This window comes from Microtus pennsylvanicus, chromosome 4, assembly GCF_037038515.1.
Source record: "Microtus pennsylvanicus isolate mMicPen1 chromosome 4, mMicPen1.hap1, whole genome shotgun sequence".
Classification (NCBI taxonomy): domain Eukaryota; kingdom Metazoa; phylum Chordata; class Mammalia; order Rodentia; family Cricetidae; genus Microtus; species Microtus pennsylvanicus.
In genome coordinates this window covers 36,329,195-36,347,086 of record NC_134582.1, presented here as the reverse complement: position 1 = coordinate 36,347,086, position 17,892 = coordinate 36,329,195, and the positions used below count along the sequence as shown (strand labels likewise).

General features: G+C 45.3%; 1 protein-coding gene across 5 annotated transcripts in view; it reads right to left on the bottom strand.

Annotated features, from left to right (window-relative positions):
- Window positions 1–17,892, bottom strand: part of Sema6a (semaphorin 6A) — a 124,877-nt gene that overhangs the window by 55,835 nt on the left and 51,150 nt on the right. For all 5 annotated transcript variants that reach the window (XM_075968696.1, XM_075968691.1, XM_075968694.1 and 2 more), the window contains exons 2-3: window positions 2,712–2,848; window positions 352–469 (exon numbers count right to left, since the gene is read on the bottom strand). In XM_075968696.1, coding sequence (XP_075824811.1) covers window positions 352–469; window positions 2,712–2,811 — 218 coding nt within the window. In that variant the 5' untranslated portion in view covers window positions 2,812–2,848. The remainder of the gene's footprint in view (window positions 1–351; window positions 470–2,711; window positions 2,849–17,892) is intronic.

Below are 17,892 nucleotides of genomic sequence, written 5' to 3'. Positions count from 1 at the left end.
CAAATTGATTTGACAAACAACTACCAAGTGGTAGAGTTCTCGGCTATGTACTTGGGTAAATATTTGCATATATGTTCAAGAAACACGGTGGATTATTTGAGCTGTAAGCTCTAAAATATGCAATTATTTCTCCAAAAACCCACAGAAGGTTAAGCAGACATAAAAAAAAATCCCCAAAAGGTTAAACAGACAGGAGAAACACTTGAAAGAATGATTACTTGACAAACACAAGCAGCTTTTAGTTTAAATAGTACAGTTAGGAACCTCAGGGTCTTCAAAAGACACATGGCCGGTGAGTAGGGACTGGAACCTTTGGTTCCTGCAAAGATGCCCGTGAGGATGGTCTCTTACCGAGCAGCGACGTAGAGAGTTCTGTTCATGACCATGATCATCTGGATGTCCAGCCTGTGCCTCTGTGTGGTGTTCCGTCCTGGCTTGTGGCCCACAAACACCGGATACTGTTTTGTATCTGTGAAAAAAAGATGGGGTAAGAGAGGGGAACTCAGATCAAGCCAAGAATCAACGGGGTGGTGTGAGGAGGGGGGTGGGCCCCAGAACGAAACCGTGTTTAATTCAGACCATGCCACCGTTTCCCGTCTCCAGCAAAGCTGTTATCTCAGGAAACGCTGTGAAAGTGTTCCTTAAGGACGATCGGGTTACACTTCAATTCCAGATGATAATAAACCCAGTCTTAGCATTTCTGAGTGTCACCGTTTCTGAGGGTTAAACTTGCTGGTCCACCCTTTGCACGGAGGTGCTCTTTCTTCCCCCAGCTTCCTTTTCATCTTCTGTGGAGTGCTAAGCCTGAGGAAGGCAGGCTGCCAAAGATCTTGTCTCCGGACAAAAGTATTTCAAAGCTGCCTTCCCCATCAATCACCGCAAAGGCAATGTGGTCTGGAGGCGAGAGCCTTCATCCAGGAGCCAGAAGAAAAATACAGTCTCCACAGGCGCCCGGGTGGAATAATCTACCATTGAGGGCGGCCCTGCTAAGTCGGTTGGCATTCTAGGAACTGTGGGAAGTGCACTCTGGAGCTCAGCCATTGGCTAAGCTCACAGAAAAGTGGGCTTTGACAGGAGAGGCTCAAAGTGAGCGTAGCCAGTCGGGTGACCTGGCAGGGTCCATGAGCACATTTCTTTCCTCCCGTGCTCTTTGGCTGAGCCTGTGATGTGTAATAATATCTGACCTTTAGAAATACCTGGATCTCAACATCTCTCTGTTTCTAAACCTATAGTCTCCAGAGCATTGGCAATCCTCCAAGAAGAGGAAAGAAAGATGAGTCACATCCAAAAGGCCATGTTTTCTGGTGAGTTCCAGGGATGTAAGTCTGAGTGGGAACCACTCACAGGTTCGTGCCTGGACAACTGACTACATTTTAACCTTGTGGGATCTGGGCTTTCTCACGTAAGTGTTACTAGAAAGCATCCATATATTTTCCTCCCAAACAAGTCAGGGGTACAATTACCTTAAGCTTTTCCTTCCATGGTTCTTTAATTTCATGTACCTGGCCATCATGGGGATTGCTATGGTAACTCCTACATCTGTTATCATGGTATTGTGTGACCATTAATGATTGTCAACAGCTTATTAGGACTGGGGTCCCTATTGTAGAGGGACAGCAAAAATGGAAATCTTATCTGGAATGAAGATAAATACATGGTTATTTGGTTCCTAATCCGAAGTGTGGGGAGCTTGGCTATTAAGGGGGGATAGCATTGACCTTTGACCTTTTGTCCTTTCCCTGTTAACATATTCCGGTCTTGGCTCCTCATCTTTGCACATAAAATTACCTCCTTTCTCAGAAATTCCAGCTGGAAGCTGAGCACTGGGTAGCTACTTAATAGCCTGCACATCTTTCGGTAGGTTTCACTCAGTGTTTGTTTTGGGATAATACACGGAAAATGATACTTGGGGAAACTGCTCTTTGACTGGGATACATTGGTCATTTGGAGGGCAGACAATAAAATAGGAAATCGGATGTTCTTTCTAAAACAGAAGTGAAGACGTTCATCTTTGGAGGGAGCCACCAAAGCTTTAATTATGTCAGCATCTACCGCTGACCAAAACAGGTACTGAAAGGAAATTAAGCCAGTCCTTCCCTGAGACTAGCAAGCTTGTAAGCTTTTTTTTTCTCTTAAGTATTTCAAAACACCTGTTGTTATTTTCTATCATGCTTTATAATAATACAGGTTACAGATGGAAACACATGACACTCTCGGTCCTCAGATGACAACAGTGTTATTCCCTGTAGCTGGTGTGAAGGCAGGAGCATGGCTCCGTGTGTAGGGAGAGACTTCATCTGGAGACTCAATGGACAATTCAAACACTTGATGACGCTCATAACAGTCAAATCATCCATCTAACTCCATCCATCTGACCAGGTATGAAATGACCTACCTTTGCTTTTTTGGTTTGTTTTGTTTTGGTTTTTTTAAAGACAGGATTTCTCTGTGTAACAGCCCTAGCTGTCCAGGAACTAGCTCTGTAGACCAGGCTGGCCTTGAACTCAGAGATCCTCCTGCCTCTGCCTCCCAAGTGCTGGGCTTAAAGGCCTGCGCCACTGCTGCCCTGTGACCTACCTTTATCAGGAGCACACTTTACAGTTCCTAAGCCTCCTCCCGGTTTCCATTTTATTATGGGTTTGTTAGGCGGCCGCAAGCTAAAATAGCCTCAAAAGCCAATGCAAGCAAGCGAGGGAGCATGTGATACTTACAGTTGCCATGCGAAATACTGATTGGCTCAGAATCTTCTGGGAAAGCAGCCCCAGTGCTGTGTAGCAGTGTGAGACATAGCAGCAAGGCTTCTGGCCTCATAGTAGTTCAGCGGGGAGACTTATTTCTCTACTTCACCCTGCCAAAGAGGAAAGGACGCTTCTTAGTTTTCGTTGTTGTTTTTTTTTTTCTTTTGCAAGTCAGCTTCCTTCAACTCCATGAAATGCAATGGTCTTGAAGATAATTCAAGACAAGAGCCTTCTGTGTTCCGCCTTGTCCACAGTGAATTCACTGGTTACAGTATTTTACACAAAGGCAGTGCCCAGTACCCACTGCGCCCCATGTCATCCTGGCACCACACGCTTTTGCAAAGCTTTTGTGAAAAGCCTCACTCACTTCCTTTGGCGAGGCCATTACAGGCCACTGTGGCTATCATCTCACAATTATGAAACTATGGATTCCAAAGAGTATAAACAACTGAAAGCAACTTTTTTCCTTTTCCTTTAGAGAGGTCAAAAACTGCCATCTTCCATGTGGGTTTTTTTTTTTGCTGTTGTTGTTTTAGTCAGTCAAGAAATGTGACGGCATTGTCGGTAGTGAAGGACACTGATATTCAATGAAGATCTAGAATTCCAGCTCCATTGTAAAAGTCAGAATATATGTCATACTGTGACCTCAGGACAGTGCGATGATACCATTACCTCTGCCTCCAGCATGCCACACACATATGCACATACCACACACAGCTGACCCCATTTTCTTATTGCCTGTGGAACCCCTTAGTTAGCTGGGATTTTTCCACTCTTGTCTATGCCATTTTACAGCGACCTTAGAACTAAATAAAAATTACACATTCTATCTTTTAATTTTAATTAAAATATAATATTATTTTCCTTCTTGCCTTTTCTCCCTCAAACCCTCCCATATCCCCCTTACTGTCTATCAAATTCTCTTTTCTTTGCTAAGCGTGCATATTTATGTGAATGCATAAACTGACAAACACCACCTGCTGAATCTGATTGGTGTCACTTTACTATATGATTTTAGGACTGACCACTCCATATTAGGGGCTCATCCCTGGAAACGTCTAATTCTCATTCTCTCTCTCATCATTGCTAGCTGCCTGTAGTTCGTTGTCGGGGGAGGGGTGCACAGATCTATTTTTAAAAAGAAGCACACCATCTCCAATTCTGTGAAGAGAATCTGAACTGGCATCTTGGAATAGCATTGCTACCGTGTAAAGAGAATCACAACTCTGTACATTTGCTCTGCAATGATACTGTCTTGCTCGGCCGTATTCTGCTAGAGCAGATTTTATGTGTCGAAAGGTTCTTCTACAGCTTAGAAGTAAAAGTCCCAGGGAGCTGCTGGATACAGCGAACACAGCCTCGTGCTTCAGTAAATACCACATCCCTCTCAGGGGTATTCCAAATAAGCATTGACGTGCTGGGGAAATTAACGTAAAATGGGGTATCATTTCATCTTTTTTAGAGTAGCATTCTTTGAAGCAGCCTGCCAAAGATTATCTTTTCTGAACAAAGCTATTCCACAGTAGTCCATCAATCATGTAAGATTTGCGTTTAGAAATGTCAAACCTAGTAACCTAAATGTCTTTGAAAATTAATTTGGCAAACAAACTGCTAACTTACGCTTTGTGGAACACCACTTAATATTAGATACCTATGTCTCTTTTTTTCATGCCAAAAAAAGCATTAACAAGTCCCGGGTGCATTGTAGGTTATAATTTCACAGACACAGCTGGGTCTTAATCATTTCTTCAACTGAAAAGTGCTCATTAATTAATTTGCTTTATCTCGCAAAAAAATCAAAGAGGGGAAGAAGTTGAGAGAAGAGCCTAAACAGTTCCATATCTCTATCTCTGATGCAAAGATTAAAATTGAACTTGGAATGATTTCTTGTTCGCAAAGGCGATCCATTACCAAGAGACATAGCGTGTATTTACAGGGCAGTTAACAACAGGTCCATTCATTCCCTTCCTTGCCACTGCTCCCTAATCCAGGGCATCTGAACACAAAGGAAAGACACTCCAGGGTCCCCCCTTTGCTTCTCAGGAGCCCTGTTCAGTATAACATTAAGGGGGCACAATCAGTAACAAAGAGTAACTAAAACACAAACACAACACACATCGGCGGTTACACTTGGGTGAGGAAATGTAAGGCAAGAAGCAGCAGCGGCAGCGTTACCAAGGGCAGAATTTCAGCATGAGTTCCCAGCATGGCGCAAGAATAAAGGAGACTTAGAAGGCAGAGCCGCCTTCCCTTCGAATGTTGGGAAGTATACAATATATGCTATTAAAGACTTTTTTTCTTGACATGACTAATGAGCCTCTACCCTTCCACAACCGCATCCACCCCTGCACAAATGTCCTACAAGCTCAAGACAAAACCCCGCTTTTTATTCTGTCTTAATTCTTTCTACCTTAAGATTACATGGGGAAAATTCTCAAGCCCTGGAGCTGGCAGGAAGAGCAGTGCAGAGAAAGCTGTTATGCAATCCCGCAGCTTCTTTTAAGGCTTACGTGTAGTCAGCATCACAACTCAGATATGTCACTGACAGATAGATCTCCAGGTTTACAGTTGGGCTCTCCGCCAGGAAAGAATAGCTGTTTTATGTGCCCCTCCATCTTCCCATCATCAGGTGCTTAAGCGCGTCACAGGGATGAACGTGGTTAACGTTAGCCAGCCTTACCAAGTTGGCCTTGTGGGACCAGCATCTCCACACATAGATGAGAGGACGCTGCCTAACTTAAGACCACGTGTGGTTGCCCTGCTCACTGTCTCCACGTCCAGCTGTAGGAAATATGTAAATACTATTGGACCTGACCGTACAGATACAACTTTTGTCTGTTTTGGGACACACAAGGGAATCTTCCAGAAAGTTCACGTCCAAAGAAGGGTTTAACGATAAGTGGTAAGGATGTGAAAAATATGTCTTGGAAATCCTAGCAGTGGCTTGGGATAGAGGGAGGAAATAATGGTCGTAGTGATGGAGCTTTTTCTGGCTCTGAATAGAGATAGGAAATAATGGTTGTAGTGGTAGGGGCTTTTTCCTCACGAACAAGTTAATTGCCATGAGGTTCCAGCAATCCCTTTAAAAACACATTTTCTACTGACATCATAGGAAGTTCTAACAATAATCAATAATTCACATTATTAGAAGGAAGGACATGCTAAGATAAGAATGTGACTCTAGGCAACCCAGTCCGGTGGGCTAGCTTTCAGTTTTGTCACCTGCAAAGTGAAAGGACAGGAAATTGTATGGCTTCTAAAAGCCCTCAAGATTGAGACTGTATTCCCAGAAGAAGGGAAGAAGAGAGGAGAGGGGAGAAAGGAGATGAATGGGGAGGCACAGCACAGGTGTGTCTGTGAGACACTGAGCCAGGCCACCTCCCTGCCTTTTCCAGGCTAGGGCAACCACCCAGTGGCGGGGAGAAAGAAGAGTCAAAGGAGCAATCAAGAGCCCAAAGCGAAGAGAGACGGGGACAAGAGTCGGGCTCTGAGATCATGACAAGCCAGGTAGAAAAAAGTGCCAAGGACTTTAGAAGTCCACTTTTCAAGAGGTCTCCTCTCTTCCTCTAGCTCCTCCTGACTGTCCCTCACAGTGAAGAGAGAGAGCTGTGTAGACAGTCTGCATGCCCACGGGCAGTACTATGTGTGATGAACAGAAGGGGGTGGGAAGAAAACCTTCTAGCCTTACTCTAGTGCGACAGTTCTCAATCTGTGGGTGGCAACCCATTTGGGGTATAGAGACCCTTTCACGGGGGTCACCTAAGATCATCGGAAAACACAGATACTTACATTATGATTCAGAACAGTAGCAAGATTACAGTTATGAAGTAGCAACAAGAATAATGTCATGGTTGGGGGTCACCACAACCTGAGGAACTGCACTGAAGGGTGGCAGCATTCGGAGGGTGGAGAACCGGTAGTGTAGAAGGCTGTTCACACATTTCGTAGGCAGGGGCCAATAGCTACCAGCATGCCAAGTTGCCTCATCTCAACATCAGGGTCTAGTACAAGTCTGACAAACACCCCTAATGTCCCAGAGAGAGCGCTACTGTCAGCATCTAATCATAGTAAGAGTTTAGTTGGTATTTACACTGGGAATAATCACATAATTATGGCAATTCTGATAGACAGGCCTTATCATGTCCAAATAAGGAAACTGAGGCCCCGGGCAGGAGGCTAAGTTACATTTCTAGGTAGCACCCAGCAGACATTTACAGCACATTAGGGAAAAGGTAAGAGCACAATAATCAAAGGGGAGTACTGGCTCTCAACCCCAGATCTCTGTGACTGCAACATTTACGTCCTCCCTAAGCCATGAAGGAGTGGGGACAGGGGAAGGGAAAGGGAAGGCCTAAGTAGAAACTTCACTTACGATAATAACTGAATACCGGTTGATGTATCTTTGCTTACAGGGATAGATTAGCTGAAAGTCCCTAATGGCTTCAGTCATAAAAGTCCATAAACTGAGTACACAGTCACTCTCAAAACATGTCGGCTCTCAGGCTCACTCCACCTTATGGGCCTGTGATCGCAGGCCCACGGTGATGGGAAGATGGCGAGGTTTCTCCACCACCGACTCAGAAGGAGTTGATGATGTCAGGACACCGCTGTGGTAAGTGGGACAACCCGGGATTCCTCCTTCCTGCCTCCCTTGAGGGTGATGTTTTAAAGTCAGATGTTTCACGGAAAGTTGTGTCATTTGCTAAGGGCAAGAACGAGGCTGCTGGGCTGGAGAGATGGCTCAGAGGTTAGGAGCCCTGCCTGTTCTTCCGAAGGTCCTGAGTTCAATTCCCAGCAACCACATGGTGGCTCACAACCATCTGTAATGAGATCTGGTGCAGAATACAGTATATATAATAAATAAATAAATTTAAAAAAAAGAAAAGAATGGGGCTGCCTGCACAGATCGGCTCCCTCTCAAGCCGGAGAGGAACCTTCACCTCCAGAGCGGTAGGGAAAACAGGTGTTTGTGCAGAGAGCCCGGCTCACTGAATGCTGGAGACCCATCAGAGATCAGAAGTGCTGATTCCTCTCCCACTAGAAGAAAATGTGAAGAATGAATGAGTGTTTAAGTGGTAGGTGTCCTTCACTGACCTGGACAGCCCTTGCTTTGAGGACTGGAGGAAGCATGAGAGGGATGCTGCTGTCCACAGGATGTGGCGTTGGGTGAAAGAACATTTCCAGAACGGAATGAGAATCAACTCAAGCCCATTGATTGTGGTAGAGATGGTCACAGTGTGCAGGCTTTGGGGGACCGTGAGCTAGAGCCACCTGCTCAGTGATGTTTGCATTAAGAGATGAGGAGAAAAATAGCTCAAGACTTTCAATAAAGCATCGGCCTCTTAAAACAGCATCATTTCTCTTCTTCTCAGCCATTAGCAGAGGCATAAAAGCACCCAGTTGAGAGGAAAGGGAAATACCACAGACCTAACTTCTACACATTTTGGAGAACGATGATGGCCTTCAATGGAAGCTGGTGATAAATAGAGTGTGTATAATAGATGGTCCATTTCGGTCTGCAACCACGGAGCACAAAGGCACAGAAAAGCAGCTGTGAATTCAGAAGTCCTAGAAATTGTTTATTTGCGTAAAGGCTGATATATATCTACGATCTTCCAGAGAGAACAGGGCATGTGGTGGCTTCTCTCTTATGTCCTTGCTTTCTCCTGTCTTCCGCAAACACACACCTGAGCCTTCAATGGACTTTGCTGAGATGCTTCAGATAGAATCTAAGGGCTCATTTGGTCTTCGTCACTTCAGTCATGATCTCCCCAGGCCTGAAAACACCGAGGCAAGAGATCTTGATCTCCAGAAATCAGCAAGGCCCAACCCAGCATGCCCATGGCATACCCAGCTTTTTGTCACCCCCATCTCTTTTAAACTTAAAAAAAAAAATATTGCTGAACTCAAATATCTGCTCCAGCTGCAGAAACAAACATTCCTTTCATCTTACTGTTAAGAAAACTGAGACCGAAAGAAGTGGGGTTGGTTATCAAATGTGGAACTTAGGGAAAAGTGGCAAAGCCAGACAGCAGTTAAGGGCTCCTGCTCCTCCGTGGAACCCTCCCAACGTGATGCTGCCTTCTGAAAAGGAGCCAAAATTCATTCATTTCTCCTTGGCTTGTTGCCTGATGTTCATTTGATTTTCATCTCACTGGCTCTGTTTTCTACCAGGAGCCAGGCACTGTGCAGAGATGCTGACGCGGGGATGGGAACCCCGCGAACATGCTCTGGTCCTCTCTCGCGTCCCGTGGGTCTGAAAGCTCTTGGCGTCGCACCAAAATAGCACAGGACGGCAGCCATAACTGTTTAGAAGTAGTTAAGATTTCACCTTGGGTTTCAGGGTTGCAAAGGTTAAGTGGAAACTTGGGGAGAGCCCAGGAAGGCTTCGCGATCCTTACTGCTGCTGTATGAGTTACACAGTCCACTGTGGTCCCCATGCCAAGCCCAGCAAGCAGACAGCTCCATGCTGATTGGACTTTGGGACACTTACTTTAGTCTAATTCTTGTACTGGAAGAATATTTGCTTAAGGAAAGTCAAACATTTGTCCAGTGTAATGGATGAAGTTTTTTTTTTCTTTACACCAAATTCTTAAAGTATTGTAACTCAAAATGAAGACCGTGCCTGATGACTTTCCGGACGACGGCTGCTCTAAGGTACAAACTCAAAATGTCACGATGAGTGGCCAGACGTGGGTCAATTTACATCAGTCTCCCTGATTTTCTATACTTTTTTTTTTCAGTAACAGTGAAGCACATTAGATCTCAGGCACTCTCCCCAGCTGCTTAGAAGGGTATATGCAGAATGACTTGAGAGGAGAAAACTGCACAAACTCAGTGCCTAGAGCTTCCCATGGTTTGTGTCAGCATGCAGGGAGGACGTAAACTCAAATAAAGCAATCACTATGTCCTACTAATTTATCCCATTTTTCTCTCAGTACAGTTAATAGAGAACAGAAAGCCACAATGCTAACCTCTGACCCTTCTTCTCCCTGGCCTGTGGAGTTCCCACCCTGTGGGGAGGTGTTCTTTCCCCACTCTGGAATGGGCATCAATTTCAAATATGGCTCAGAAGAAATCCAAACAACCTGAGAAACAACCCCCCCATCCACCCACGGACCCAGTGCCACAAAGGACGCTACCAATCATGATTGACTGCAGCTTTGAAATTCTACAAACCCCCATTGTTTCCTGCTTAGAAAGGTTTGTCTTTGTTAAAACAGTGCATTTCTCTGCTGCACAGTCCTCGGGGGCGGGCAGCCTATGCCACCCGGCCTTCCCTTCCTTGCCATTTCTCTTGCGGTCAGGTCCTCGGGTGTTGGCTGCCTAAGCTACCCTGCCTTCCCTTCCCTGCCTCTTCAGTGACGCTCTGATGCTTTCCCTGCACTCTGAAAGCCAAAAATAGAACTTATAATTGACTAATGGCTTCTGATTGTACAAGAAGAGACATAATATCATTACAGGGACTGTTCCTTAATAGAGCATCCTCCTCGGGAATGTCTCGACGCTCACAAGAGTCTTTCAATGTCTGGGTACGTCTACACACACCCACAAACAGATGAGACAGGAGCACCGTTTCCCAAATTTCTTTACATTCCTTTGGCTACTTTATTAACTTTTTCTAAAAAGTGGGTTTTGTGTGCTAATGATTTGGATGAAATCGCAAGTCCTCACAGTTAAACCTATTATTGAATGGGGTCGATTCTGCCAAGTCTGCCCAAGTTCATACCATTTCGTTGGCTGTGTTCACGTCCTTTCCACGTAAAACAATGACTCATGAGGTTGACTTTACTTACTGAGAGCAAAGTAACCAAGGACTTTCCCAAAGGCAGTTATCAGTTTGCTTTGGGATGGAGAGAAAGCCTTTGTTACTTACCCAAATTGGAGTCAACTCCGGTCATGCCATTCCTTCAAAATGCTCACTTAATTATTTTTTTTTAAATAAGAAGTCTTACCTTCAAAATCAATAATTATTCCCAAACATCCTGAATAAATGTTTCCTTAAGGCCAATGAAAGAGAGTTCCAGGAAGCCGGGGCTTTGTTTAAATGGCTCCATGACCTAACAATGTGCTTTTCTTCATAGGTGACTTAGGGGTCAGAACACAGATCCAGAGTTATAGCCCTGTTTATTGGAAAGTGACAGAGTGCATCGAGGTGGTCAGCATCTGGACAAACCATTTTGGTGTCGCCAGCTGTTTTTAAACCTGTCTCAACTCTCCCTAAGTTTAAAGGAAAACAAAATTTGCTGCTCGCTCCGCTTTCCTATGTGGCAAGCTTGCTGTGGAAACACAGGCCCTTGGCCTCTTGCAGGCGACTACAGACAAAACCAAACAAGCCTCCTGAGAGCCAAGAAGTTTTCCTTACTCATTTGGCATCCCAATTTGACTTGAACTAGCATGAGGCCATTTGTTTACCGCCTTCAGAGTAAATGTTTACACTTTACACCGTAAAACTATTACCAGGCTTAATTTTTTATTGCTACAGACCTGATTTGAGTATCTATCCCTTTGCCGCTTTCCCATCACCTGCTAAATTTTAATTCTGAAACATACGTTTTTCCCAAGGCTTAAAACACAGAAGGCTTTGGAAGAGCGTGCAAACAGAATGCAGAGGGAAAGCTCTTAGGACAGGGTTGCCAAGGTGGTGTTGCCGAGGCAGGAGATGCTCTGATCATCACACAACATCTTGGGAAGTTCAGAAAATTAAAAGGAACCTTTTAACTGATTTACTTTCCTAATGTCACGTTGTCCTTCCGGAGTCATTCAGAGATTGCCCAGTGAGTTGCCTCTTCCTAATTTCCGCTACTCTGCGTTTTTAACAGCAGGTTTCCAGGCTCCCCTCCCCGCAAGACACCAACAGGAAAAGGCTTCCACAGAAGGGGAGGGGCTCATGAAGCTGGTATTGGCTTGGCAGGGTGGATTTTAAAGTGTTCTATGGGGACGTCATGACTAACAGAAGCAGAAGGGGCTGCTTCTCTAGGCTTGACACCCCTCTGTTTGGGCAAGCTTCATTTTCTCTCACACCTGACCTCAAGTTCGGGGTGCTCAACCCATCTTTTGAACGTGTCACAGGCTTCTCTGAATTGTTGGAGAGAGCTGCTCCCAAGCAATGTCCATAATGTCATTAGAAATCTCTTTCCCCTACAGAACAATGGAGCAAAGGACTTTCCCAGGGCCAGCCAGCACCTGGATGCCAGTAGTTGGCCAGCACTAGCTTCTTTACTTGTTTGGGCATTAGATTCTCAAACACCTGCAAATTTCATGTCTCTTCTCCTCTCCTCCCCCACCCCATTTTTGGAGGGTGGGGTGGGGTAAAACCATAAGTTATTGAGCTAGGAAATAAATTTGGAATTTTGGGTCCTCAGAATCTTTCCAGTGGACAACATGGACTTGAAAGACACACATGCTCTCTCCCTGTCTTGGTTACTTTTCTATTATGCCATGTCGAAATAGCCCCTGCTGAGAAAATTAGCCATTATTTTTCAATTAAGCTTCAGGCAAATTCTTAGGATAAGGGCAAAAAGCAGCCATATTCTCTGCCAAACTATCACAAAAGTGGGCTCTATCCCAGTTGCTATTAAAAATCCTGCTTTTCTCTGAGTCTCTTGAGCCGGGCTTCTACAGTCCGCCTGGCTCTCAGCACTGTCTTCCAGGCTCCTAGGATGGCCTGTTATTAAGCCCTGCTTAGTGCATTCAACTGCTTTTCTAGTCCAAAGTCCCAAAGTTTTCCATATCCCCCCAAACAAAAAACAAACAAAAAACACAGTTACATCTGCAACACTAATAATCCACCTTCTGGTACCAACGTCTGTCCTAGTCCTGCTTGTTGGCTTTTCTAGTGCTGTGATAAGCTACCGTGACCGAGGCAACTTACAAAATAAAGTGTTTAATTTGAGGCTTACACTTTCAGAGGGTTAGAATCCAGGATGGTGAATCAAAGTCATGGCACCAGGAACAGCTGAGAGCTTACTTTTTTTTTTTTTTTTTTTTGATTTTCGAGACAGGGTTTCTCCGCAGCTTTTTGGTTTCTGTCCTGGAACTAGCTCTTGTATACTAGGCTGGCCCGAAATCACAGAGATCGCCTGCCTCTGCCTCCCGAGTGCTGGGATTAAAGGCGTGCGCCACCACTGCCCAGCTCTGAGAGCTTACATCTTGACCCATAAGTCGGACTCAGAGAGACAGAGACTAAGAATGACCCACAGTCTTTTGAAACCTCAAAACCTGCCCCCAGGGGCACACTTCCTCCAACAAGGCCACACCTCCTAATTCTTCCTAAACAGCTCCACCAACTGGGGACCAAGTATTCAAATATATGATGAACCTATGAGGGTCACTGTCATTCAGGCCCCATACTCCTTTCTCTCTTCACTCACCCTCTCTTTCCTTTCTTTCAAAGTGGACACTGAGTATCAGGCACAATGGTAATCAATTTTAACTATGAAGTAAACAAATGGTTAATATCCCATAACCTGGGCGTGAGGTTAATTACTCTAGTTCAAATTACCTGGAGAGAAGATAACACATGGTTATCACCATTTAACCCTTCAATCAAAAGGGCAGTCGCGATTCTTATAACTAATAGCACAACAGACAATCACTGTAATTAGAATCTCCGCTAGAGAGCTCTAAGAGGAAAAGTGGAATTGTTCAATAAGCTTGACTATGATGGGCACAAATTAATGTGCAGGGGGTCAAACAAGACAGAAATGGCATTTTTAGAGAGGAAGGAAGTGGGGGACACCTGGCAGCAGGAGCCTAGGCTCGCCCGTCTCTGGCAGCAGGAAGAACCAAGCGAGCACTGGCTTGCTTTTCATTGAGAGGAGATAGAGAGGCATGGAAAAGGAGATGTGGAAGCCTCCGGTGCCCTGGCTACTGGGAAGCAGATGTCCACTTGGGTTGTCTGTGTTTGCCCTGGTAAGGACTGGAAGGTCGGGACAGACAGATGCAATGCCACAGCTGGGGAGCTTAGAGGTGAATCATGCATGAATATTATTTCAGAAAGGAGTTGGTCTGGGTTCACTTTGGATAACTAAAACACTAAGAATAACAACGGTCTTCCTGTTTAGTTAACAGTCTTCATCCCGCCAAAGAGAGGGGAGAAAAGTCATCCTCAAGTGTGCTGCAAGAATAGGCAGATAGGCCCCTCACACATCTATTTAATCAGCTCTTCCCAGAGGCACCAAGGCATGAGATAAAGGCTAAGCATTCTCCAGCATCTTCAATGCCGAGAGAGCAGGTGCCACCCAAAGCCTGGGCGAGATTTCCATCTCGCTGCAAGTGAGGGGTAGAGGGATGTCTTTCCTTCCAAGGTAATGAGAATCGTTATCAGTGACAGTTCCACTCTTTGAAAGTAATTTTATTCCCAAGGAACATTACTCTTGTACCTCGCGGATTATTCTCCCAGTGTTTGGGGGGAATTACCAGCAAAAATATGAGGCACGGGAAAGCACCGAGCAAGCGTGTAAACCCTGAGCGGAGATGTCATTCTCAATATTTGATAAAGTGCAGAGACGGCCCGTGGTAGCGGCTCACTGCATTTGCTCCCTCACTCTTCCGGACACGCTGCTGGAAGGGAAGCAGGGAAGCCCAGCCATGGGCTCTGGAGCATTCTGCTCTCTGAAAGCCTCTTGAAAACCAAGGCAGATAGCATATATACAGCTACAACTACACTGCAAGAGTGAAAAGGGCTAAGAGGCCGTCCAGGTATTGGCTGTAAGTCTCAAATGCGTGCCCTAGGGTCCACTTCCCTATCTGCAGCTACAATCTCCTTCCTCTAACCCAACCCCCTCTCCATCTGGGTTTCTGCAGGAGCTATCTAATTCATCTTCCTTCAATTTAATTTCTGTATGGCAACTAGTGGTCTTTTTGGGGAAAAAAAAGAAAGAAAGAAACAACAACAGCATAGATGACATCATGGCCCGCCTTGCACAGAGCTCTCTGGTGGCTTCATCCTCCATTCACAACAAATTAAAAGCCCCATCCTGAGCACGGGAGGTATCACCACCACGCTGCCTTTTAACATTCCATTCCGCAAGGTTCCACTGGCTCCAACCCCCTCTGACTTGCCTTCCACAAAGGCCGCTCTATGCGGAATTGCTGTCCCGTTCTTTTGAAGGACCACGCACCAGGGTTTATGGAAGTAGCTCACTGTCATTCACTTAAAACATCACTTCTTTAGATAGGCCCTCCTTGACCTCCAAAATAGCTTCACACCTTTTGACTTTCTATCATTTTCTTCCTAATTTCTGCACTAGATCTGAACCTAGACAGCCTTTTCATATTTATATCCTGGTTCGCCACTGTCTGCCCGTCTCTTACAGAATCTAAGGTCCACATGGGCACATTTGCTCGAGTTATCTCTGCCATCCCCTCGTTCTAGGAAAAAAAAAGCCTAATGTATAATAAACTCTTAAAGATACTCACTGAATAATGGAGTTTTTGAAAGACTTGTTTGAAAGTTTTCAAACAGAGCAAAGATGTGGTCAAAGGCAAGGATAGGTATTTTCTGCTATCGGAAGAGGAACCCTGAGGACAGTTGTGAGACAGAAACCAAGAGTGACGGGCAGCGACTGGGAGGAAATGGCTTTGTGGGGAACAGAGAGGGATTTCCCACAGTCCCAGGAACACCAGCAGGAGTTGGCCCACACTGGGGTCCAGTGGATCCAGGTGAGTGGAAGGACAGAAGAAATCGTATCCAGGGAACTCAGACAGAGGACTTGGAGCCAAATTACACAACATTTATGGTCTCTGTGGAGAGTTTGCTTGCCTATGGTTCTCACATCCTCTGACAAGCCCTCCTCCCACATCCTGGGAAAATACTGCTTAGAGCAGGAAGCCACAGAGGGTCCGGCAAAGACTCTTCTGGGCAATTGCTTTCTTCTCCTCTGCTCAAGAAATAACGTATCCAGAAGCAAAAGACCCAAAGCCCTGAGGCTTTGGCCAAGTGTCACTCATTCAGCTTCTCAGTCTGGCCATGTATGGTCATGGGTCAAGAGCCAAAGCATACTTGCAAAGAGAAAGAGAGGTCAATAATGTAATTAGTAACACGGGCTAGGGCAGAGGTCTCCGAAGGTGGGGACCTACAGCATCCGTACAATCCCGCTTCATTTCACTCTAGGTAGCCGAGTCCTGGAGGGTGGCGGGTGTGTGGCCTTCCAGGAATGTCAGCCACTGGCTTGATGCTGAGACTCAATTGTCAATGACAAACAGACCCCATGAGCTGATTTAACTTCGCTCTTGTCTCAAATCCCTTCCCAGTGACTCATAACTTTCTCCTGACATCAGAACAGCTGGGCCAGCCAGCTGGAGAGAAGACATCCAGATGTGGATGAGGAGCTGCAGGGGCTCTGAACCCTCATTCAGACTGTCCCAGTGGACCACGGGGTTAGGTGTTTCCCTCTCCCCATGTGGGTGGGAAGAGCAGCTCTGTCTGACCGCTTTCATTCTTTAGCACACAAGTGTGTGAAACAGTGCACAGCGGCTCTTCTTTGTCTACAGTTTCAGGATGTTTTATTGGGGGGAAGGGGGGTGTGGGGGAGGAGCGGACAGACCTCTGCCCAGTCCTTCTGCAGAAGGTATAGAGATAACCTGACCAGAATGTACCACCCACCCTGAGGCATGGGCCTCACACACAGACCTCAGCTAGAGTATACAGGAAAGGCTGAGAAATTGGGGGGCAGGGAAAAGAAAAGGATCTGGTTGGAAAAAAATTCAGAACAAAGACTTCTTTGTCATGCTAATATAAATTTAGGCTAGTTGATTGTTTTAAAAGTATGAACTATGTGTGTAAAATTCCCCCTTCAAAATAGGCTTGCTTGGACAAAAATCATACACATTGTTGACTGTTGATTTGAGTATCTTTGAATATTTTAAAATTTCAGTGTTTGAAGTCCTACAATGACTGTAAAAGGGGCTGTTTTTGTTAATGAAAATTGAGATGCAAGCCAAGATTGACTGATTTTTTTAAAAAAAAAAAGTCTTGTGCATATTTGTTCCAATATGTAAGCATCTAGTCACAGTGTCTCCGAGGGAGGACGATAAAAGGTCACAGGGGGAATGAAATACGCTTTTTATATTGCACTCTTTTATGAGTTTTATTGGGGGGTGGATTCTCATACTTCTTTTGGGGGGGTGAATGGGCAGACAAATCTAACTGTAACTGTATTTAAAACAAAACAAAACTCCCCACAACTTCATCTCCAGAAGCAAACCTGAACTTTTAGCCCAATATCTGCCAATTCTCCGCCCCCAGAATCCTTTCCCAGTGTGTTCAGCCTCTTGTATTCTACATGAATGGCTGTCTTCCTCTATAAATGTGGCCAACTCAGAAAGGCAGAGCACAGGAAAATCCAAAAGGCAAAGAATCGGTAAGTTCAAGGCCAATGCTCTTTCTGTTTTCCTCAACATAATGCATTCCTACTTTATGTGGGGTCTCCTCTCTCCTCTTCCTGAACAACTGTTTCTGCGCGCATGCCACAATCTCTAACTTCACTACCTTTGTTCTCACTCACCTCCTGTGCCAAAAGAGAAAAAAAGAAAAGAAAAGAAAAGAAGAAGATCCAATCCATCTTTGGAAATATACGCAAAGGACACTTGCTGCTTAGAAGCTGAATGGATGACCTTTCTCTGAGATAGTCTTTGTAGAGTGGTCCAGGGCTACGGCGCTAACCATGGCAGTGTGGAGAGGTACCCATGGTGTGAAGATAGGATCGTGACGGGTATCCTCTATCCTCTCCTGTCTGAAGGTGGGGCGCAAGAAGACACCTTGGCTGTTTCTTTCACTTGTCCCAGTCACAAACATTGAACTGGACACTAGGAAGCATGAAGGCTTACTTTCTGTTCTTGTGGTATCCCTGATCTTCATGGCCACGTACACTGCATCACCTCTGAAGTTGCTTCTCTCATGCAGTACGTCATGGAGTTCAAGGTCTCTCGGTGGGGTAGGAAAACGGCTTCTTATTCCAGTCTTAGCTCCAACTTGGAACTTGGAGACAAGTGATGTCCCTGAGATGTGGCCTTTCTCTTTCTCTTTTGACTCTAGATAAACTACCATGTCCATCACCAAACACGGACATCTGTAATACCGCTGGTTTAAACCCCTGCGCCTTTCAAACTGGCCTTTCAAACTGGCCTGAACTGTTTGAAGGAGAGCTTC